Below are 24,206 nucleotides of genomic sequence, written 5' to 3'. Positions count from 1 at the left end.
TTATAAATATGTCCCTTCATCCGTTGAGCACTCCTCACCGAGCCTGCATCATCCGGCTCTTGCCGGGCACTTGTCATCCGGTTCTCTCCGGGTCTTCCGTAGCTGGGTCTCGTCATCCGGTTCTCACCGGGTCTTCCGTAGCCGGGTACTCGTTATCCGGTTTCGGCCTCGACCGAGTCTGCTCATCAGTACTGTTCTTCCCACTTCCCATCCGGAGGGACCTATTTCCTAACAAAGTCATGGGCATTTGTATCGTTTGCTACATGCTGAAGGACGCTCACATCTACACATTGTTTGATGGTTGCGACAACCTTTCTATTTAGGGTTTTCCACTCAAACTCTATTACCCCCGTTAGTATGTCCTTCCTATCTATCAGCTCATATAGGTCTCTAACTATCAGAAGATCCTCCATTTTGATCTTCTAGTCCGAATAGTTGTGAGAGTTTAGGACTATCGTTCCTCGAAAAACCACTCACACTTCCATCCATATAGCACCTAGAGCTCTCATACCATATTAAAGTGTTTCCAATTAAAGATAAACAAAATGAAATTAATTTGAGACACAAACATAGAAAAGAATAAACACGATTAATGTGGAAACCCTAAAACTAGGGAAAACCACGGAGCAACAAAATTTCCACTATGAGCCGGGAGTATACAAATCAAGATACAAAGACTTCCTAGCTTGCTAAGGGAAAACAAAAATCTTAGGAGAGTACCACAATACTGTGGAGGAGGCAAGACTCACACAACAGTAGTGAAATGGTAGAATCTGTTCAGGTATAAGTGTACTCCCAAGTCGTCATTTGAAACCACGGCTAAGGCTTCAACCAAGTCCACCAAACCCTAAATCCTTTCTGTGTATCTCTTTCATATCTCTCTACATTTCTCTACACTCTCCGTCTTTCTCTCTTTCTTCTTTGTCTCACTCACGCACTCTCTACTCAATACACTTCTATCTATCATGCATAGAGATAATTATATAGTTGCCCTAACTTATTTTCCTATATATATGTATATATATTTTCAACCTCCTGACCGAATCTAACAAACCAATCCTCATTTGGCCTCTCAGCCGATTTTGACCAGCCAGCCCTCATTCGGCCTCTTTGTTGAATCTGACCAACCGGCCCTTATTTGGCCTCTCGGCCGATTCTAACCAACCGACCCTTAATCAGCCTCCTGGTCGATTTGCAACTTTTCAACCATCTACCCCCATCAGGAGGGACACACATACATAACATAATTGAGCTTGCTCTAGTTCATTGCAGGCTCTAGCATTTCTCATATTTAGTCCAACACTCAAGCATGATAGTTGCACGATCCTTCCTTTCTTGTCTCTACATTTCTTTAACTCTCTCTTTCACCAACTCTTTTAATTTTTTATGTCAAAAGTGTCTCTTGCTTAGATGCTATAGTCAATTCTGCATGAGGACCTAGATAAGTAAACCATAGAATACATTTGAGCAACAAATAATTTGTATAAAGGAGATTTCCTGGGATTGCTTGCAATAAGGGAGAATATAAACAATTCCTTGCAACACATTGACAATCTTAATTTTGTCATTTGCTCAATATCGACCAAAAGAATATACAAGTGGCTTGATGTGCTTCCACAGCCAAAAAGGTTGCTCAATATAGGTTTCGAGTTAAAGAAGTTTGATTTTCATACATAGTTCTATTGATGAACAACTATACACACCTACTATATATATTAATATTATTACAACCACACTATATGAACATAATCATGATGCTTGTTGTCACTTCTTTACTCAAAGTCTGTAAATGTTTGAAGAAATTGACACAAAGTCCGCTCCGTCGAACATTATATACAGAACCACATACATAGTCGGCTACGCCGAATAGAATAATACAAAAAATATGGAATCACAAAAACCAGAAAGAGAAACAAAAATGGAGATGGAGATCAAGCAATACATAGAGTCTGTACACAAAACAGAAAACTTGTATTCACTATAAAAAATGGTTGACAACTACAACTTTCTTTGAGAGTATCTTTTATACAAAGCCCTCTTTTTCTCTCATAAAGGAGTGTGCTGACATAAGTACAATTGGCTGGTTCATGAGCACTGAATTTTAGCCAAGCTAATAACTACCAATGACTACATTAAGCCTAGTCGAGCTTAGTATCTCAACACACCCCCTCAAGCTCAAGTTGATGCCGACTTTCGATTTTAGTTGTTTCAGCATTCCGGCCCTTTCGGACCTATTGGTCTCTGTTTTTTTTTGTATCGTCCCTCCGGCCTACTCCGACTCATCCGCCTGCTTCAACTCTCTCGACCTTCGTCCATTTTGACCATCTAGCCTTTCGGCATGTTTCAACTCATTTGACTTGTTTAGCTCCTCTCGTGTTCTCCCCCTCAAGCAACGCATATGGAGATGTAGAAGCCCTAACATCTCCATGAGTTATTGCAGCTTTTCCACTAGGGGCTGCATTCCGATCACACCAAACGAATCACAATTCGACTTCACCGCTAAGAACCCTCTCGCGCATGAAATGGTAATGCACCTCAATGTGCTTTGTTTGAACCTGGAAAACCGAGTTTTTGGCAAGATGGATGCTGTTGTGCTTATCACAAAAGACTGGGATCATTCGGCAACTCCCACTCGTAGATTCCTCAGTAGTCTTTTCAGCTAAATTGCCTCGCACGTTGCAATGATCGCTCCTCGATACTCCACTTCAATGCTCAAAAATGCAATTGTTGGCTACTTGTTGCGACTCCAGGAGATCTCCACACTCCCAAGGGAGAACGTGACACTGATGTCAATCGGCAATTTGTGGCGTCTCTAGCCCAATCGGCGTTTGTATAGCCAATTCGTTGTTCGGGTAGCATCATTTCTGTATAGAAGCCCACAATCAAGGGTGTTGTTTACATACCACAACATGCGATGCACACACTGCATGTGTTTGAAAATCAGCCTTGGCATGAATTGAGTGATCACGCTGACAAGATAACTCATTTTCCTGTCAGGTGATCGTTAGATAGATTAAGCTCTCGACAATTTTCTTGAGTCACATTTTGTCACATGGCATTCCAGAGTCATGGTTAAGCTTTTGATTATGATCGAGGGGAGTAGAGATGGATTAACATTCCGTAATGCCGAACTTGAACAACATATTGGACATAATGAAGTTGTGTCAACAATATGCCGTCAGGGGTGTGGATCACTTCGATCCTGAGGAAGTATTGAAGGATCCCCAAATCCTTCATCTCAAAGGCATTCGACAACTAGGTCTTCACATGGTCAATTTCGGACACGTTGGCTCCAGTGATGACCAAGTCATCCACATACAGCAAGATCCATTTAATACTTTCTTGACCTTTTCAGATGAATAAAGAATTGTCGAATTGAGACATCTCAAACCCTATTTTACGCAAATACTGCATAATCATTGAGTTCCAAGCTCTCGAAGCTTTCTTGAGTTCATACAAAGACTTCTTCAGCTGACACACTACCGACTTGTTCACTTTTGACCAAAATCTTGAGGGTTGTACCATGTACACTTGTTTTTCAAGATCACCTTAAAGAAACACATTTTTCACACCCATCGAGTGAAGATGCCCCCAACTTCCCGCGACAACTGCTAGGACCCGTGATAGTCAATTCTGTTGGTCTTTGCGTATCCTTTAGCCACAACTCTTGCTTCATACCTGTTGACTGAACTGTTGGCATTGTACTTGACTCTGTAAAACCACTTATAGCTGAGCAATTTGCAATTTTCAATTTCTTGGGGGATCAACCAGGTCCCAGGTGTTGTTTGCGGTTAATGCCCGCATGTCTTCTTCCATGGCTTCTACCACTTGGCATCCTTTGACGCCTCCGCAAAGCTCTCCGGCTTGCATATTGTTGCCACCTTCATCATGTATGCATAATGGTGTACCATGTACTCGTTATATACATACTAGATTACGAGGTTCCGGTGGTGTGTCGATTGGAGCAACTTTTCAGTTGCCGACTTCATGGCTCTCTTGGCTGAATCAAACCTCAGTTCAGGGGCTCCAACATCATTGCTCAATGCACTATTGGAGTCCTGTGCTCTAACCCGCTTTTTTGTCACCATGTTGGGGCATCTTGTGCTTCCCCTGGTTTCGGCATGTTGTCTTCCTTAGTGACATGAGAGCCGATTCTTTTAAACTTTTCGGGATCTCGTTTCAGCGACACTTCCTGCCCACTTAGGCGAAATGAGATTGGACACTCTTCTTGAGTTTTGATGTCTTCCTTGAACGTGCCAGAAACACTATCCTCATCATTAGAGTTCGGCATAGAACTTACAAGAGTCGTAATAACACAAGGTGAATACCATGAGGCGGCTTCATCAAATATGGCATCTCAACTTACTCGAACTTCTCGGGTTTAGGGGTTATAACACTTATACCCCTTCTACTCATGTGAATAGCTAACTAATATGCAATTTTTGGCCTTCGGGTCGAGCTTCCTCCTTTTCTTTTTGGGACATGGACATAAGCAATGTTGCAGAAAACACAAAGATGTTCCATATTTGACTTCCGCCCGAAATACACCTCATGCGGAGTCACTTGTGCACCACTTGTCAACGTGCGGTTCAATAGAAATACCGTCGTCCTGACTACTTCGGCTTAGTAGTGCTTCAGCATGTGGTTGTCCTCAAGCATTGCCCAAGTGGCTTCGACTATTGTCAGATTCTTCCTTTCAGCCACGCCATTTTTTTGCGGCATATACCTGCATGAGAATTCTCTTTGAATTCCTTCCTTTTGTAGGTATCCGGTGAATTGGCCGGAGAAGTACTCCCTCTAGCCATCAGATCGTAGACACTTGATCTTCATGTCTGTCTCCCTTTTTATTAGGCTCTTTAGCTTCAGTAAGCAAGGGAAGACTTTGCTCTTCTTCTCAATCAGGAAGATCCAAGTGTGGCTCAAAAAATCATCAATGAAGGAAACAAAGTACCGGCTGCCACCAAGGCTCACATTCTATGTAGATCCTGAGACATCTGAATGGATCAGATTGAGCTTGTTTTAGTTGTGATTGTGCTCATTGGGGAATGGAGGCCAATGTTGCTTTTTGAGTTGACATGCTTCAGAAATTCGGCCATTGAATACATGTCTTGTAATCTCAAGTTGTTTCGACTACATGTCTTCTAATCTTAGAAATATGATGTGGTCGAACCGCTTGTGCCACGAGTTGATGTCTAAATCGACTTTCTTCCCTTTACCATACATGGTGGTGCCGACATCGTTTGCACATGTAGGACATCCTTCATGCACCCTCTCTGGCCGACATGGCTTAGAGGAACATCACTAACGTGTTCAATGGTGTGAATAGTGGCGTCATCAGTCTCAACATATCTCAGTTGTTCAGGCTCTCTTAAGCTCGTGAACTGTTCTTCATAGTTCTTCATGTGATTTGATGGAACCCAATGTGCCACCGACATGTCTTTTTGTTGGACATTGTTCAATTCCTGTCTGTGCTACAATTTTTTGGTCGTTGTGCTCATTGCAAAAATATTTTTCAGATTTTCCCAAGAATCTTGGCTTCTCAAATATAGCCGAGCATTTGATCATGGACACAAGATGCTAGGTAGTAAAGTTATGCTTGTTGCTTGCTCCCAAGCAGGGAAGCCTTTGTGTGTTGGCTCCAACGCCTCTTCATTGACTCCATCAATATAACTCTAGTGGTTGTGTTCTAACATATACTAGTGCATCTTGTACTCTAGAGATGCGTATTTGTTTCATTCCAACTTCTCAGTTGGGAGTGCATTTCCCATATTCTTGTCCATTTTCCTATTGTTGGTTGATTGCCCTGAACTTGTGGTCTTAACTTGTGTCAGAACCAGTGTCGGTTGTAGAGGATCAATTTGAACCCTCACACTTTGATACCATGTAAATGTTTTTGGATGTTGACACAGAGTCAGCTCAACCGAATAGTATACATAACCACATACACATTCGGCTAGGCCAAACAAAATAATACAACAAAGATGGAATCTTTGAAACCAGAAACAGAAACGGAAATGGAGATGGATATCAAGCAATACACAACTTGAGTCTGCACATGAAACAAAAGACCTATATTCACTATAAAAAATGGTCGACAACTACAACTTGCTTTGACAACATCTTTTATACAAAGCCCTCTTTATCTCTCATAAAGGAGTGGGTTGACATAAGTACAACTGGTTCATTCATGAGCATTGAATTCTAGCCAAGCTAATAACTACCAACGACTACATTAAGCCTAGTTGAGCTTGGTATCTCAACAAAGTCCCTTTACAATACATTCTCATATTCATGCATTTTGCTTAATGTATATGATAAATAAACATTTCAATAAGGAAAATAATATTTTGATTATGATTGACCACCATATTTTCATAGATGAATGGATCTACGATGCTGAGCTTATCGTTAATAACATCGGATATGTGGGCAACATGCACGCAAAATTATGTATACCACCAAAAGGTAACGCGTGCATTGTGAATCAAATCTATTGTAAGAAAATTTCAGTTTTTTGTAAGGTACATTTAGATTTTGGATTATAGGTTCCAGCTTTATACTTTGTCTCGTTTGGTGTCGTTGCAATTGGCATGATTATCCACTCATTCTTGTAAGTTTCTACACTTTTGTTTTCAACACATGATTGCATGTCAAAAACATGATCCAACAACATTGACCATATATAGAATTTAGGACAATTAGGTATTATCATAATATTTCATTATTGTTTGTATGTTCACAATCTTTCTTGATTAAAGTTACGCTTCAACTTGTGATTCCCAATGATAATATTATGAGTTTGTGTAGAGAAATGACTTTTATACCATATGGTTTCAAATGAAATGTTTGGTCTCAGGACATCATAGATATATTACATTTGTTAATCAACACTAAATATATAGATCTTTCTTCAATGCTACAAAACTAGTCACTCTAATTCAAACCATAATGTCATTACTTTATAGGCAATTCCAAATATATTAATCTCTATTTTATTTTTTTAATAGCACATGGAGATCCATGCAACAAGATGACATTGTAGAAAGCGATTGCACCACCTCTGAGACCAAAGTACATTAAGGGAAAAACCATTTCATTATATAATCCATTATTAGCGTTTGACTAGGGAATAAGCCCATAAGTTTATGACTTTTTTTTTAGTTTTGCAGAAATCCATGGAACCTAGAAATCTCAAAGTTTGAATAAATATTTGGAAATGGAATCCTATGTTTAAACTAAAATGGAATCCCAAAGTTTCATATAAGTTGGGAAATGAGAGGCAAGACCAATAATCAATGCCTGAAATGTTTGTTCCCACATTCAATTTCATGTTTCCTCTCAACCATTTGATTGATGTATCAGATATTGGCCAAAAACATGACATTCTGAGTTTATAAGTTTCATCAGAATTGTATGATATTTATTTACATAGCCATTAACAATAGTTAATGCCAACTCCCTCCTTATTTATTAATGTCCTCTAACTAACCATATAAACACCATTCTGAAAAGAATTGCATGCGGAAGCTTATAAACGGAACCGGCTTCACCGGATAGCCAAAGAAAAATATACACAGGTCTAATGGAAAGCTTAAATCACACATAGAGTACGTGGGAGAGACAGAGAGAGCAAAGCAGTAAAATTCTATTCAAAATAATACTCTGTACATACAATGTGCTCAGAGAGCACCTTTATATAGGTCCTCAAAAGGATTGACAAGTTCTTCAATGCTCATACAGAGCATCAGACACTAACTCCCAAAAATATGCCGACGTACTAGGCTAGGACCGTAGGCTTCTATCGTCCTACCAGTTACAATCCGATCCGGCCCTTGGTTTCAGATATTGATCCAGATCCGGTTGAGCTTCTCCACTCAATACTCCCCCTCAAGCTCAACGTGAGGCAGGATCATGGTGTCAGTGTCTGCTGGTCCTTTCCTTCGGTTCCTCTTGGCGTCTTCTCGCCTTGCTCGCACTCCTCGTCTCGTCTGGTCCCACTTCCCAGGACTCGTCCAATTCCACGATCCTCAACCTTCTCGGTCGGCTTGTCTACTCATAAGGACCATCTCAACCCCTTCGTTGTTGTGACTTTGGCGCTTCTCGACCTGCCGGTTCCTCTATGTCGGTGTCGACTTCTACTGCCTTCTTGTGCACTTGGCCTTGAGTTGATTCGGCTCATCCGAATCGAACACCTCTTCCGAATCGAGTGGCTACGATTCATTCCGATGCTTGTCCGGATTGGCCGTCTCCAATTCTTCCTGAATCTTCAGGCCCTTTACCACATCAGACCTTCTTGACTCTACCGCCATCGTTGCTTGTTCCAACTTGTTCGGATTCGGCTTCATTTTCATCCTTGTCTCCCTCTGTTTTTGTTGTTTCTTTCTCTCTGGCTCCTTGTCTAGTGCCATTACCTGTTTCTCCGTTTTTGTTCCGGTTCCGGTTCTCCCCCTCAACTGTGGCATGTCGAGATGTTGTAACCCAAGCATCTCGGAAAAATGTTGCAACTTGTCTGATCCGAATGGCTTGGTGAAGATGTTGGCAACTTACCAATCCGTTTGAACATACCGAAGTTCAACTTCACTGCTCAGGACTTGCTCGCACACAAAGTGGTAGTGCACTTCTATGTGCTTTGTGCGTGCATGGAACATAGGGTTCTTGGCCAGCTGCATGCTACTCATGTTGTCACAGTAGATCGGGGTCGGAGTCGGTACTTTGAATGGACCTCTCTTGTGGTCCACTCAACCTAGTTGAGATTGGACTTTCCTCTAATGTGAGCCTCGGTTGATCATCCTCCTCCATATCTTTGTCGAACTCGGTTTTGACTGTGTCAGATGGGGCCGATTCATTTGTATACCAAGATGCCGACTCGTCGAATGCGACATCCCAACTCACTCGTACCTTCTTGGTGGAAGGATCGAAGCACTTATACCTTTTTTGCTCGAGTGAATATGTACATATGCTATTGAACTAAATATCCTAACGTGGGATAGATCCGGTTTCTTCCCATAGAATGTTTCGCAAGAGGTAACATCGTGCATTCCTGATGTTGTGCAGTGATTCATTAGATAGACGACCTTATTCGCCGCTTCAGCCCACTATGATTTTGGCAGATGTTTCTCATTCATCATTGCCCTTACCACCTCGAGTATGTGTCGGTTCTTGCCTTCGACTACTTCGTTCTGTTGAGGTGTGTGTCAACAAGTAAACTCCTGCCGGATTCCTTTTTGTCGAAGGTATGTGGTAAAAGCGTCGGAGAAGTACTCTTTGCCATCGTCCAATCTAAGGCATCGTACATGAAGATTGGTTGCCTTTTCGACTTTGTTCTTGAATTTCGGGAAGTGGAAGAACACTTCACTCTTTTGGCGCATAGGATAAATATAGGTACATGTCTCGAGAACATTACGTAGTACCGACAACCACCGAATGTTTCCGTTTGGGTTGGTCCCCATACATCTTAATGTATTACATCTAGGATCCCTTTTTGCTTACATTTCTCTCCTTTGGGAACAATTGTCAGTGTTGTTTGCCGAATTGACAAGCTTTGCACACGCCTGCAATTTCCTTTTTGGTAAAAATCGGGAGTCTGATGACAACTCCTTTCGGTAAACTGCTCCCTTCAGCTTTTAGAGGTTGATACATTGCCGATTTCATCTCGTGAGAGTCGAGGATGAACATCTGACCTTCTCTCCGACCGCAAGCAAAAAGTTGTCTTTTTTTTTCTGTGAAACATCCTCCATTGTTGAAGCGGACTTGCATGCCTTGTTCGACTATCTAGACAACAAAGACCAAGTTCTTCGTTATTGTAGGAACATGGAGAATGTTTTTTATGTATGTTCGGTTCCCTTTTTCCCCAAATGGGACATTTCCGACATGTTGAATGGGGTGAATTGTGTCATCCCCAGTTTCTACATAGCTAGGTTGTTCAGGCTTTTGTAGTTCCTTGAACCAATCCTCGTGGGATGTCCAATGATTGGATGCACCCAAGTTCACAAACCATACGTCTTTTGGTTTGGAGGTGTTGGTCGAGTTGGAAGTTGTCATTCAGTTTGCTCTGTGCCTCATCACAAACATCCCGCCATGATTGTCGTAGTCGGAGTTGGAAGCGTAGTTTGTGAGTTGTCGGCTTGTGGAGTCTGACTCACTCTTCTTTTTTTGGCACTTTGACTCATAATGGCTGAATTTATCACAGTATCCACACAAGGCGGGATTGTTTTGTCAGATGTTTTGTCAGATGTTTTGTTTTGATGCTTATTAATATAGAGAAAGGAATTTAGCTACACTCTTGTTAATCGACCTCGCACATCGGTTCGACCAGATAAGGATGACTATCTTGGCGAGAGAAAACCCTCCGTTCTTCGACCTCCAATCAATGTTAATGGTCGAAGAGAACCATGTCCGAACCAAGACCAAGACGTCGGAAGGACAAATGTTCTTCTCGAATTCGGATGGCAGCCAAGGACGAGCTCGCGGCGGTAGAAGAGGTCGATTTGACCCATCTTACGAAGGAAACTCAAACCTTCAACAAAAAGATGGAAGCCATTGAGGAACCTTTGGAAGTAGGGGGAGCTTCCATGCCGAACAAGGTCGTCAAAGGAGGCCCGCTACTTGCAACTATTGTGACCAAATCGGCCACCACAAAGAGGAGTGCCAAAAGAAGAGAAGTGAGTTGGCTTCGATAAGCCGAAAACTCACAAATTATGCCACCAATTCCGAATACAATGACTATGGTGGGCTATTCGTAATGAGACATAGAGAAAACTCTATGACGGCCTTCAACTCCACAAGCACCTCCAACTTCGAAGACGTGTGGTTCGTCAACTCTAGTGCCTCACATCATATGACATCACACCAAGAGTAGTTTCATGACCTAAGAACGCCGGATCGACCCGGCTACATAACAACGGGAGACGACACCACACATCCCATTCACACATTGGTAACATTCCATTCGGCCACAGTGGCCAAAACAATTGCATCAAGAATGTCTTGCATGTTCCTACAATAACAAATAATGTGGTCTCGGTCGCCCAAATCGAGGAGGAGCAAGGCATGCAAGTTCATTTCAACAATGAAGGATGTTTCATAGAAAATGATGGCTGACTCATAGCTAAGGGATGAAGAGACAATCGAATGTTCATCCTCGATTCGAACGAGGTGAAATCGGCCATGTATACCAAAAATCTCAAAACTGAGACGAACATTGAGTTGTGGCACAAGAGAATCAGCAACATCAACCTCCAATGGCTCCGAGCTATGCAATCAAAGGGAGTCATCATCGGACTCCTAACCTTTGAGTCGAAATGAGTCGATCGAGTGTGAGAAGCATGCCAACTAGTCAAACAACATCGCCCCCCATTTCCGAAGGAGATCTACATAAGCAAAGGCCTCCTCGACCTCATACATTTGGATGTATGGGGACCGGCTCAAACGCCAATGATCGGTGGATGCTAATATTACGTCACCTTCATCGATGACTACTCCCGCTACACGTGGATCTTCCCGATGAAGGAGACGAGTGAAGTGCTCCTACACTTTCAAAAGCTCAAGAGACAAGTCGAAAAAGAAACCTACAACCGGATGGAGGCAAGAAGAGTGAAGTGCTCTCACATTCGATGCCTACGATCGGATGGAGGCAAGGAGTACATCTCCAATGAATTCATCTCCTACCTCCAAAGTGACGACATTCAGAGAGAATTCTTGTGCCGACACACACCCCAACAAAATAGAGTGGCCGAAAGGAAGAATCGGCACATACTCGAGGTAGCACATGCCATGATGCATGAGAAGCACATGCTGAACTTCTATTGGGCCAAAGTCGCATCCACGTCCATCTATCTCATTAATCAATGCACCACTAATGGAGTGCATGAGCTAACTCTATATAAGCTCCTTGCCTATCACACCTCAAAGTGTTCAGAAGCATTGCAAATGTATGCATCCCAAATGAAAAACAATAGAAGTCGGATGCGAAGTCGGAGAAATGTATCCTCGTAGGATATGCGTCTGAGAAAAATGCATACAAGTGCTATAACCCTTCCACCCGAATGGTTTAGGTGAGTCGAGACGTAGTCTTCGATGAATCGACAACTTGGTATAATCTTGATTCGGCTCCATCCGACCCGATCGAGGAAGAGTTGAATGTCAACTCGAAGAACGATATTCGGCCAAGTCCTTCACCAAAGGATTGTCCAAGCTCTATGTAAGAACGAAGATGCGGAAGCGTTAGACAACCGGCTTAGCTAGACAGCAACAGAGAGAGAGAGAGAGAGAGAGGGAGAGAGATTAACACAGAGAAGGTACGCAGCAGAGACAGAGAAAGAGCAGAACAACTAAAATCTATTATCAACAACTCTGTAAAATTTTCTGTACCTACAACGTGCTCAACAACACTATTTATACAAGTCCTAAGAGGACTGACAAAAGTATAGAATAATTCAATGCTCACATGAGTGTTTGACACTAACTACAAGACATTAACTACCTAGTAGTCTAGGCTGCTACTAGGCTTCTGGTTACTGCTTGATCTGGCTAACCGGGTCCCCAGCTCACCGGCTCACTTGCTCACCGCCTCACCGATCATGCTCATCCTTCCGGATGCCGATCCGACTCAGGTTTATTCAGCCGATCCAGATCCGGTTGAGATTTCCACTCAACACTCCCCCTCAAGCTCAACTTGAGGTCGGATCGTAGTGTCAATCTCCATGGCAACCAATCCTTCCACCCGGCTCCTTCTGGTGTCACTCCGCCCTGCTCGCCCTCCTCGTCCGGTCCCGTCCCGTTTGCCATGACCCTTCTGATTCTACGCACCTCAACCTCCTCGATCGGCTTGTTTGCTCAACAGGCCCAATTCAGCTCCCTCGCTATTGTGACTTCGGCGCTGGCCGATTTGCCGATTCCTTCGTGTTGGCGTCAACTTTCACAGCCTTCTCGTCCTCTTGGCCTTGTATTGATCTGGTTCTTCCAAATCCGTCTGTTGAACCGAATTGGCTGTCTCCGATCCATTCCAGCTCTTGCCCGAATCGGTCTCTTCCTATTCGTCTTCTGGTTCTAGGCCCTTCACCACATCGGACCATGTCCGGGCCTTGGTCTTCTTCTTCCGGTCGGCTCTGTCCTTCTTGACTCTGCCGCCCCTGCCGCTTATTTGGATGTCTCAAATTCCTTTTTCGACTCAGCTCCTTTCTTCTTCATGTGTCTCCCATTGTTGGTTCTTCACTCACTAGCGCAATCGGCAGTTTCTTTGCCTTTGCCCGTTCCGGTGTCTTTGCCCATTCTCACCCTCAAGTGTGGCACGTTGAGATGCTGAACACCAAGCAATTCAGTGAAGTGCTACAACTTGTCCAGTCCGAGCGGTTTGGTGAAGATGTCGGTAATTTTTCGATCCGTATGAACATACCGAAGTTCGACCTCACCGCTCAGGACACGCTCACGCACGAAGTGGAGGTGCACTTCTATGTGCTTTGTAAGAGCATGTAATATACGGTTCTTGGCAAGCTGGATGATGCTTATGTTGTCGTAGTAGATAAGGATCGGGCTCGGCACCTCGATCTGCAGGTCTTGCTGCAGTTGCCGAAGCCAAATGGCTTCACTGGTGGCAACAGTAGTGCCCCGATATTCAGCCTCAGTGCTCGAAAGGGTCACTGTTGGTTGCTTTTTTCTGCTCCATGCAACAACCACGCTACCAAGGGAAAACATATAGCCGGAGGTGGATTGGCGATCCGATGCATTACTAGCCCAGTCGGCATCGGTGTAGCCGACTAGCTCTTCGGTTATACCATGCTTGTATAATAGTCCCCGGTCCTTCGTGCCACTCACATATCGCAAAATTCGATGCGCGCACAGAAGGTGCTCCACGATCGGCTTCTGCATATATTGGTTGATCACACCGACCGAATAATTGATGTCGGGTCAAGTGATTGTCAAATATATAAGGCTTCCGACGATTTATCGAAACCGCTTCTCATTGTAGGCCCGTCCGGAGTCGGGATAGAGCTTCTGGTTCTGGTCCAGGGGTGTGGAGATCAGTCGGCATTCCGTCATGCCGAACTTGTACAACATATTTAAAACATAGTGTCTTTGTGAGAGCAATATGCCATCGGGGGTTCAGATCACCTCGATCCCAAGGAAATAGTGAAGTTCCCCAGGTCCTTCATCTCAGCAGATTTCACCGAGTCCGGGTTCGGTGATGAGTAGATCATCAACATACAGCAAGATCCAAACCGGACCATCCGAACCTTGCCGGATGAACAATGAAGAGTCAGACTTGGAGGCCGCAAACCCCATCTTACGCAACTGGTGCGAGATCTTCGCATTCCAAGCTAGGGGGGCTTGCTTTAGGCCATAAAGTGACTTCTTTAGCTGGCATACCGCCGAGTTGTTCATCTCCGACTGAAAACCGTGAGGTTGGATCATATAGACCCATTCTTCAAGATCGCCTTGAAGAAATGCATTCTTCACGTCCATCTGGTGAAGATGCCACCCCCTTGCCGCAGCAACCACCAGCACCACATGAACCGTCGTCATCTTCGCTACCGGAGCGAAGGTCTTGTCGTAGTCGATTTTGTGGGTCTGCACGTATCCCTTCGCCACTAACCGGGCCTTGTGCCGGTTAACTGAACCGTTGGCATTGTACTTTACCTTGTACACACACTTACATCCGATCGGTTTACAATGTCGGGGAGGGTCAACTAGGTCCCATGTGATGTTGGCATCCAGTGCCTGCATTTCTTCATCCATAGTGGCATGCCAATTTGCGTCCTTTGCCGCTTCTGCATAGCTCTCCGGCTCACGCACTTCCACCACCTTGGTCATGTATGCAAAGTGATGCGCCATGTACTCATTGTACCCGTACCGCTTCACAGGGTTTTTCTGGCGGGAAGACCGGCGTAACTTATCGTTACCCGGTTTGAGGCCCTTCTTGGCGGGGTTGGTCTTCATTGCCGAAGATCCGCCTTCTTCTTTTCCAGAGTCGGATCTGCTACGATCCGACTCACCATTTCCGGTCTCGTGCTCTGGCATCTTCCTCTTCTCCTTTTCCTTGCACATGAACGATCTCCTCGGTTCCTTGTGGGGGGGGAACACGGTAGAGTCTCCACTACTCACCGGTTCATCTTTCGACTGGTCTATCTAACCGAGTCGCTCGTTTGGCCCGCTCCACCAAAATGATTCTGGACTCACATCTAGAGTCTCGAACCCTTCGTCTTCTAACTGGACCGGTTCAAGCCCACTAGCCTGATCCTCAGGTATCGGGTCAGGGTCTGAAGTCGGAGCCGGTAAGGCATACCATGATGTTATCTCATCAAACTCAACATCCCGGCTAACTCGAACCTGCTTTGTCCGGGGGTTATAACACTTATACCCCTTTTGCTCATGAGAGTAACCGACAAGGATGCATTTCTCCGACTGTGCATCGAACTTCCTCCGGTTCTCATCTAGCACATGCACATATGCAATGCTACACAATATCCGAAGGTGTCTCAAATTCGGCGTGCGCCCGAAATATAGCTCATGCGCGGACACCTTGTCACTGATTCGGTTTTGGATATAAACGGTTGTTCGAACCGCCTCAACCTAGTAGAATTTGGGCACGCTCTTCTCCTCCAGCATCGCCCTTGCCGCGTCGATAATCGGCCGGTTCTTCCTCTCGGCTACACCGTTTTGCTCCGGCCTGTATTTGCAGGTGAACTCTCTCCGAATTCCTTTTTGTTGCAGATAACTGTTGAATTTGCCGGAAAAATATTATTTTCCACCATCCGACCGCAGGCACTTGATCTTCCTCTCCGTTTCCCGTTCAACCAGGCTTTGCAGGTTCCGAAAACACTCGAAGACTTCGCTCTTCTGCTCAATGAGGTAGATCCATGTGTGCCGCGTATAGTCGTCGATGAAGGAGACGAAGTATCGACTCCCGCCAAAACTAACGTTCTGTGTCGGCTCCCATACATCCGTATGAATAAGGTCGAGCTTGTTACGGTTACGGTTTCGTTCGGTGGGGAATAGAAGCCGGTGTTGCTTCCCGAGTTTGCAGGCTTCACATATTTGGACCTTCTGGCCACTGATCTTTGGCATAGGTCTTGAAGCCTCTGGTAATGACGTGGACGATCCACTTGTGCCAGAGATCAATATCCAATTCAATCTTTTGTCCATTGGCGAACAAAGTGGTGCTGACGTCATTGGTGTCGAGGATGAACCTCCTCCCATCTTTGTGCCCTTGTGCAATAATCTAGCCCTCTTCCTCGATGAAGCACCCAAGGTGTGTAAACCGCACCTTAATCCCCTGGTCAACAATCTGACCGACTGACACCAAGTTCTTCGTGATAGTCGGAACATATAATACGTTCATTAGCTTCCCCTTCTGTCTGACGTGGCTCAAAGGGACTTCTCCGACATGCACGATTGGGTGAGGAGTGTCATCTTCAGTTTCGATGACACCCAGTTGTTCCGGTTTCTCCAAGAAAGAGAACCACTCTTTGTGGCTCGTCATGTGATTCAACGCACTGGAATCAACGTACCACACTTCCTCCGATTTCGAAGTGGTCTTCTTCATCGAGTTAGCCTCATGTTTCATCACCAAGGCAAGCCCTTTACCGGTTTTTCCGGTTTTGGATCCTCTTGATCCTTCTGCGTAGTGTGAGTATTGCCGATTCTCTCTGCCGGCCTTGCTGGATCTGGATTTGTCTGTATCGGCACGCTTCTTCCAGCACTCGCTTTCTCTATGGACCTTTTTACACAATCCCAGCATTCTGTGTCGGCCTTTGCTTGCCGGCCTTCGGCGCCGCCTTGACTCCCCCTGTTTGTGGAGCGTCCAGAAGTGTTTTCGGCACGTTCTTTGTGCCTTTGGTCCTGCTCTTGCCGGCCGCTACCATTGCGAGCCGACCCTGTTGGAGACAAAGTCGTCTATGCGGAAGATCAAGAAGCATTCGATTGCTGTTGAGTACCTGCGTATGACAGTTTATAGGTCGTTGCACAGAGAGAGAGAGAGAGAGACAGAGACAGAGAGGCACAAAAGAAATTCTTATTCCATAAAGCAATAATACAACACCCAACCTTACAAAAAGGTTACAAGGTCACTATATATAGTGACCGACTTAGGGCAACTACCCTTTATGCTAATTACATAAATGGCCAAAACGGGATAGTGTGAATACGTCCATTATACACATGTATTCGACACTCCCCCGTAATGGGCGTATACATGGGTTATCTAAGATTACAGGTATGGACTTAGGTTCTCGGACATATCAGCTTTGTTCGAGTCGGCAGGGTCCGAAGGCAGAAGACCGAACTGGTCGGGTCGGAACAGTTGAAGCCGATCATTAAGGAACTGATGTCGGTTGTCGGGAACCATCCTGCTCTGTGTCCGGCTCTAACCGGACTGGTTTGTCGTTACGCCCATCTGATGCCGAAGAGACCGAAAACGGTCTGCCGAAAGACACTTGGTCATTCCATCTGCGACATTGTCGGTTGTGGATATTTTCTCTAGACCGATTTTCCCTGAAATGACGTAGTCCCGAACGAAGTGATATCGAACGTCGATATGTTTGGAGGCGTTGTGGTGAACCGGATTTTTCGACAAGGCAACAGCACCTTGACTGTCGCTGTAGACAACTGGAGCCGAGTCATGGTCGACTTGTCGAAACGTGTGCGCCAGCCGACCGAGCCACAAAGCTTCTTTTGCTGCGTCGGACGCAGCTACATATTCTGCTTCGGTCGTTGAGGTCGTTGTGCACTCCTGAAGTTTCGACTTCCACGAGATTGCTCCATTGCCGAATTTGAAGCAGTATCCGGTTGTTGATTTCCGACTGTCTATACAGCCGGCGAAGTCCGAGTCGGTGTAACCGACTACGCCTGAGGTTCGGTTCGGACCGAAAAGAATGCCGTGGTCTTTTGTGCCAGCCAGATATCTGAACACATGCTTGACTGCGTTCCAATGCGATCGGCCAGGATTGTGCATAAATCTGCTAACGACTCCTACGGCGTGAGAAATATCAGGCCGTGTCGCGACCATCAGGTACATAAGGGAGCCGACTGCCGGTGCATACGGTACCGACTTCATATCTTCCCCCTCCGGACCGGATGTCGGGCAGTCTCGCTGAGAGAGCCGAAGATTCATGGGGAGCGGGGTTGAAGCAGATTTGGCTGATTGCATGTTGAAGCGTTCTAAGACACGTCGGATATAGTCGGTCTGAGACAAAAAAAGATGTCGTTTATCGCGATGCCGACTAATCTTCATACCAAGGATGTGTCGTGCCGGACCGAGGTCCTTCGTGGCAAACTTCAACCGCAGTTGCCGAATGAGATCGGCAAGTTCGCCCGCGTGGCGTCCAGAAATTAGCATGTCGTCCACGTAAATGATGAGGAAGATGGGTGATCCATCTTGAGCTGTGTTGGTAAAGAGACAATGGTCCTCATCGCTTTTTGAGAAGCCGATCGATTGGATGAAGTCGTCGAACTTCTTGTACCATTGTCGCGGTGCCTGTTTGAGGCCGTATAGACTCTTCCTGAGTCGGCAGACTAGATGTTCTTGGCCAGTTGCCACGAAGCCTTTTGGCTGCTCCATATAAATTTGCTCTTCAAGATCACCATGGAGGAATGTTGTTTTGACATCTAGCTGAATCAGCTCCAAGTTGTCGGCTGCCACTACGCCGAGTAGAAAACGGAGGGTTGTCATTTTCACCACTGGTGAAAAAATCTCGTCGAAGTCGACGCCATATTCTTGTCGGAAGCCCTTCGCAACTAATCTGGCCTTGTACTTTGGGGTGGTCGAATCAGACGTCTCTTTTAGTCGATAGACCCACTTGCAAGGAAGAGCACGTCGGTTCCTAGGTAATTCGACCAGATCCCAAGTCTTGTTTGCCCGAATGGAGTGCATTTCCGACTCCATCGCCAGATGCCAGGTGGCTGAATCGACAGATGTCGATGCTTCTTCGTAAGACGTCGGTTCGCCGGCGTCGGTGAAGAAAACTCCAGGAGAATACCTCTCCGGAGGTTGCGACAGTCTCTCGGATCGTCGAGGTAAGATTGGACTGGTCGCATCGGGTATCAAGGTCGGATGGTCCGAAAGCGGATTGTTCTGCTGTGCCGAGTCGGGGTTGCCCGAGTCGGTAGTGTAAGGTTCAGCTACCCGTGAAGCTGACCGTGTGTTGAGAGCGGGGCCTTCTTGAAGGGTCGGCACATCGGAAAATGTTACCCTTCGGACTTTGATCGGTTTTTCGACTGATGGATTCATAGCCGACTCGTTGAACACAACGTCCGAACTTCGAACGATTTGTCTGCGTTCGGGGTCCCAGAGTCGGTATCCCATTTCGCCGTCGGATCCATATCCAAGGAAAATGCATTTCCTGGACCGAGGTGCAAGTTTTCGGCGATCATCTTTCGGAATAAGGGCGTACGCCTCGCATCCGAAGATCCTCAGCTTGTCGTAATTCGGCTTACTGCCGATCCATAGTTCCTGAGGAATTTGAAGTCCTAGAGGTCTACTTGGCGACATATTGATTATGTGTACTGCCGTGAGTAGAGCCTCTGCCCAGAAGCCATCCGACAGTCCGGAGTGTTGGAGCATGGAAACTGTCCGTTCTTGGATTGTCCGATTCATGCGTTCGGCAATCCCGTTTTGCTCCGGACTGTGTGGTGCCGTAAATTCACGTCGGATGTCGCGTTGTCGGCAGAATTTGACGAATTCTTCGGATTTAAACTCTCCCCCATTGTCTGTCCGAAAGCATTTCAGCTTTCGGTCGGTTTGATTTTCTACCATAGCGAGCCAATCGGTGAAGATCGAGAAGACCCGATCTTTGGTGCGAATTGGATAAGCCCACACCTTTCGAGTCGAATCGTCAATAAAAGTGACGAAGTAAGAGGCACCGCCGAGAGACTGATGCGGCATTGGGCCACAGACGTCCGAGTGGACCAAATCGAGAGGTCTCGTTTCTCTTGGTGCTGATGTCGGGTGTGATGCGGCTGCTTGTTTGCCATACTGGCAATGCTCGCAGAATTGATGGTCTGAGAAGGAGAGTTTGGGGATGTATCCGGCTCTAGATAGGTGCGTGATGCCGGCCTTGCTGAGGTGTCCTAATCTTCGGTGCCATAGTGATGACACAGGAATATCCACCAAAAACAGGTTACCCTCTCTGAGCGTAACATGTAACGGATACAGGGAGTGTATCTTGGGTCCTCTAGCAAGCAGGAGGTTCCCCCTGTGGAGTGTCCACCCTCCCGAAGAAAAACCGGCACGAATGCCGTCTTCATCTAGTTGTCCGACTGAGATCAATGGCCTTGAGAGCTCGGGTACATGTCGGACATTGTGGAGTACAAGTGTAGAGCCACCTGCAAGGTTGAGCTCTACTGTGCCGATTCCGATGATGTCACAGTGTTGTGAGTTGCCGACTCGAACTGAGTCGGAGTGACGGATCGTATATTGCCGAAATTGGGATCGATGAGGAGTCACGTGAAATGACGCGCCCGAATCTAAGAGCTATGTGCTCGATTCTTCAGTCGTGAGTAGAACTTCTGATCCGACTGGATTTTCGATTGATAGTATATTCGGGTCGTCCGGTAGTACATCCGCTGAGAAGCTGACGTAATTGATCTCCTCATGCCGGCCACTCTTCTTGTTGTTCTTGTTCTTGAGTGCGCGGCAGTCGGCTTTGATGTGTCCGGGTTTCTTGCAATAGTTGCAGATTCGGTTATCCCGTGACTGGCTCCGTCTTCGTTGATTGTTCGGCGGCCGTGAGGAATCTCTTCCTCGTATGTTCGATCGGTCTGTCGAACCTTGTACTACGTAAGCGTCGTCTGTTGAGTCTTTGGCGAAAGACTTTCTCCGAGCTGCTTCGGTCAGGATTGCGCTCGTGACTTCGGAGTATTTAACAGCCGTGGTTGACGCGTTGCACACGGTTGTGACGAAAGTTTCCCATGATGAGGGAAGGCTGCTCATGAGTATCATTGCTCTGAGTTCATCCTCGATTGCCGTCCCCTGTGACGAGATTTGGGAGCTTATGCTTTCGTACTCATTGAGGTGTGCTTGGACCGAATCGGATTCTTTCATCCGCAAGTTGTAGAGGCGCCGGATCAGAAACATCTTCGTTGCGGCGACCTTCTTTTCGTAAGTGTCCGACAGTGTTTTCCACAGTTCGAATGTTGTCGTACACGATTGCACCGTAAAGTATACCGATTCCGATAGGTGCATCCGAATCGTGGCGCGGACAATTCTGTCCAGCTTCTGCCACTCAATTGGTTTGTATCCTTCTGGAGGTTCTTCATTTTCGATGGGATCGATTTGCCCCTTGACTATGAGATAGTCCTGCATTTGTTCCTTCCAGAAGTTGAAGTTCGATCCATCGAACTTTCGTAGACTCATTTCTGACGAGCCGGATGTTGATGCCATCAAATTCGGTTTTGGTTGACGAAGCTCGGTTCGGAGTTGACTACGAACCTTGTTGGAGTGCAGCCGGTTGGCTCACCCGATATCGTTCTAGTCGGATTTGAACCCGAGTCGGTTCGGCTTCGGAACTTGCTCGAATTGACTCCGGTAGCTTGAGGGACAGAACCGACTGGTCTTCCCGAATGTTGCCGAGTCGGAGTGAGCCCGGTTCGCTTCGGATATATATGCCGAATACCGATTATTGAAAACCGATTATCTGGACTGATTCGGCTTCGGGTGACTGCAGCGACGAGAGAGATGGATCCAACTGATCCTCTCGAATGTCGATCAGCCGGATGAAGCACGAATTGGGGTTGTTGTCTTGAGACCGATCTGCACCGAGTGGTTACAATGAGCGGCGAGCAGCGTTTGATGACCTCTTCGGATGCCGTTTAACCGAATGGAGCACGATCGTGTCAAAGTTGCACAAGGGGATTTCACCTCGAGCGGTTACGATCACAAGGAACGGAGTACAACCTGCTGGCTTACTCCAAGCAAAGATGATCTAACGCGATGAGATGCAGGCCTCGTTTTTCTTCTTCTTCTCTCTTCTTCGAATGACGCAGGAAACCGAATGCTGAGACGACGGCCGACAGCGGATTGAAGGACCGACTACTGTGCAGGCTCTGATACCAGATGTTGGAGACAAAGTCGTCTATGCGGAAGATCAAGAAGCATTCGATTGCTGTTGAGTACCTGCGTATGACAGTTTATAGGTCGTTGCACAGAGAGAGAGAGAGACAGACAGACAGAGAGGCACAAAAGAAATTCTTATTCCATAAAGCAATAATACAACACCCAACCTTACAAAAAGGTTACAAGGTCACTATATATAGTGACCGACTTAGGGCAACTACCCTTTATGCTAATTACATAAATGGCCAAAACGGGATAGTGTGAATACGTCCATTATACACATGTATTCGACAGACCCGCCTCGTCCACCACGCCCACGGGGCCGATCTGCCTCCGTGTACAGCATCCGGCTTGCGGTGGGTGCACTTGTTGACGAACCGGCGTGGTTCTCCTCTACAAGGAGCATCGATTGTAAGTCGAAAAATGATGGCGTATTCTCCCTTGTACACACCGCCATTCGGAACGCTTTGAACTTGGACGCTAGCCCCCCAAGACAGATCTACACCATCTCATCTTCCTCTATAGTAACGTTGATAGAGGCAAGTGAGTCACAGATCTCTTTGATTCGGGCCGTGTAATCGGCTACCGACATGTCCTTCTGTCGGACATTGGTCAACTCTTGTTGGAGTTACAGCTTCCAGGCTGTAGGGCTTGCCGCAAAAACCTTCTTCACGTTTCCCCAAGCTTCTTTTGGCATCTTGGCATCTCGGACATGGCTCAACAACTGGTCTTCGACACTCGACGCAAACCAGTACATCACTCTGCTTGTCGCTTGTTCCCACACTGGGAAGTCCTTGTGTGTTGCATCGGGTGTTGTGTTGTTAGCTCCATCGACATAGCTCCAGTAACCATTCCCAAGCAGGTACTGGTGGATCTTGTATGACCAAGATGCGTAGTTGGATCTGTTGAGCTTCTCCACCAGGAGTGAGCTAGCCATTCCTCTCTCCATCAGTTCTCTTTCTGTTCTTACCAAGTCTTAGGGTTTGTCTTCAGATGCTGATGTCGGCTGCAGAGGTTCTCAACCTTCGCACTCCAATAACATGTAAGAACGAAGATGTGGAAGCGTTAGACAACCGGCTTAGCCGGATAGCAACACACAGAGAGAGAGCGAGAGAGATTAACACATAGAAGGTACGTAGGAGAGACATAGAAAGAGCAAAACAACTAAAATCTATTATCAACAACTCTGTAAAATTCTTTGTACCTAGAACGTGCTCAACAACACTATTTATACATGTCCTAAGAGGTCTGATAGAAGTACAGTGTACTTCAATGCTCACACGAGTGTTTGACACTAACTACGAGACATTAACTACCTAGTAGCCTAGGCTGCTACTAGGCTTCCGGTTACTGCTTGATCCGGCTAACCGGCACCCCAACTCACCGGCTCACCGATCCGGCTCATCTTTCCGGATGCCGATCCGGCTCAAGCTTATTCAGTCAATCCGGATCTGGTTGACCCTACCGCTCAACACTCTACCGAGCTAAGTGGACCACACAAGCCTTCAAACATTCCAAGCACGTCTCGACCAAGGGTTGTATCGGACAAAGGCAAAGGTAAGATGCCCAAATACGAAGTCGATCACCCCGACGAAAGTGATTCGTATGTGTCGGTTCCCTCACTAGACAGTGATTTTTGGTGTACCCATCATGTAGATACCCAGAGTAAAGAAGGCACTCACATCGGCAAGTGCAAAATTTCGACGTTGTCGTGTGAATCTTCACACACTATTTAAAAATAATGAAATAATTATTATAGATTAGATTAGTAGCTTACTATAGAAAGATGAATATACTCAAGAGCTTCAAAACATATTTTACTATATACAAAATGGAGAAATACATATCAAGTTATGTGAAAATGAAGTTTAAGAAGATAGGGAAATTAGAACTATCCCACATAGATAGGAAACTTAAGGCCCTGGCTATATAAGCACCTTAAGCTCCCTCATTTTTTATTTGTGTTAAGAGCACTTTGGCCACTTTGTCTAGAAGGATGAATGTAGCTAAGTTCCCAAAACCGGCTGGCAATAAAATGGAACCGGCCGATAATGGGAACCAAACCGGAACCGGCCAACAAGCTAATTGGAAACTGGTCGGTATGCAAACCGGAAACCGGCCACTAAGTAAATCCGGAAACCGGCCGGTAAACAAAATCGGA

The 24,206-nt window shown here is 45.9% G+C and overlaps 1 protein-coding gene across 1 annotated transcript in view; it reads left to right on the top strand.

Moving 5' to 3' along the window:
• Positions 1 to 7,403, top strand: part of LOC147855409 (uncharacterized) — a 56,199-nt gene extending 48,796 nt beyond the window's left edge. The window contains exons 9-11 of the mRNA XM_087330394.1: positions 6,379 to 6,465; positions 6,546 to 6,610; positions 7,008 to 7,403. Coding sequence (XP_087186520.1) covers positions 6,379 to 6,465; positions 6,546 to 6,610; positions 7,008 to 7,080 — 225 coding nt within the window. The 3' untranslated portion in view covers positions 7,081 to 7,403. The remainder of the gene's footprint in view (positions 1 to 6,378; positions 6,466 to 6,545; positions 6,611 to 7,007) is intronic.
• Positions 7,404 to 24,206: the final 16,803 nt, after the last annotated feature.

Source organism: Azolla caroliniana, unplaced genomic scaffold, assembly GCF_043228905.1.
Source record: "Azolla caroliniana isolate FFs.n. ecotype wild unplaced genomic scaffold, voAzoCaro1.0.p SCAF_14, whole genome shotgun sequence".
Lineage (NCBI taxonomy): Eukaryota > Viridiplantae > Streptophyta > Polypodiopsida > Salviniales > Salviniaceae > Azolla > Azolla caroliniana.
The sequence above is the reverse complement of the archived record's forward strand: the minus strand, read 5'-3'. Positions and strand labels throughout refer to the sequence as shown.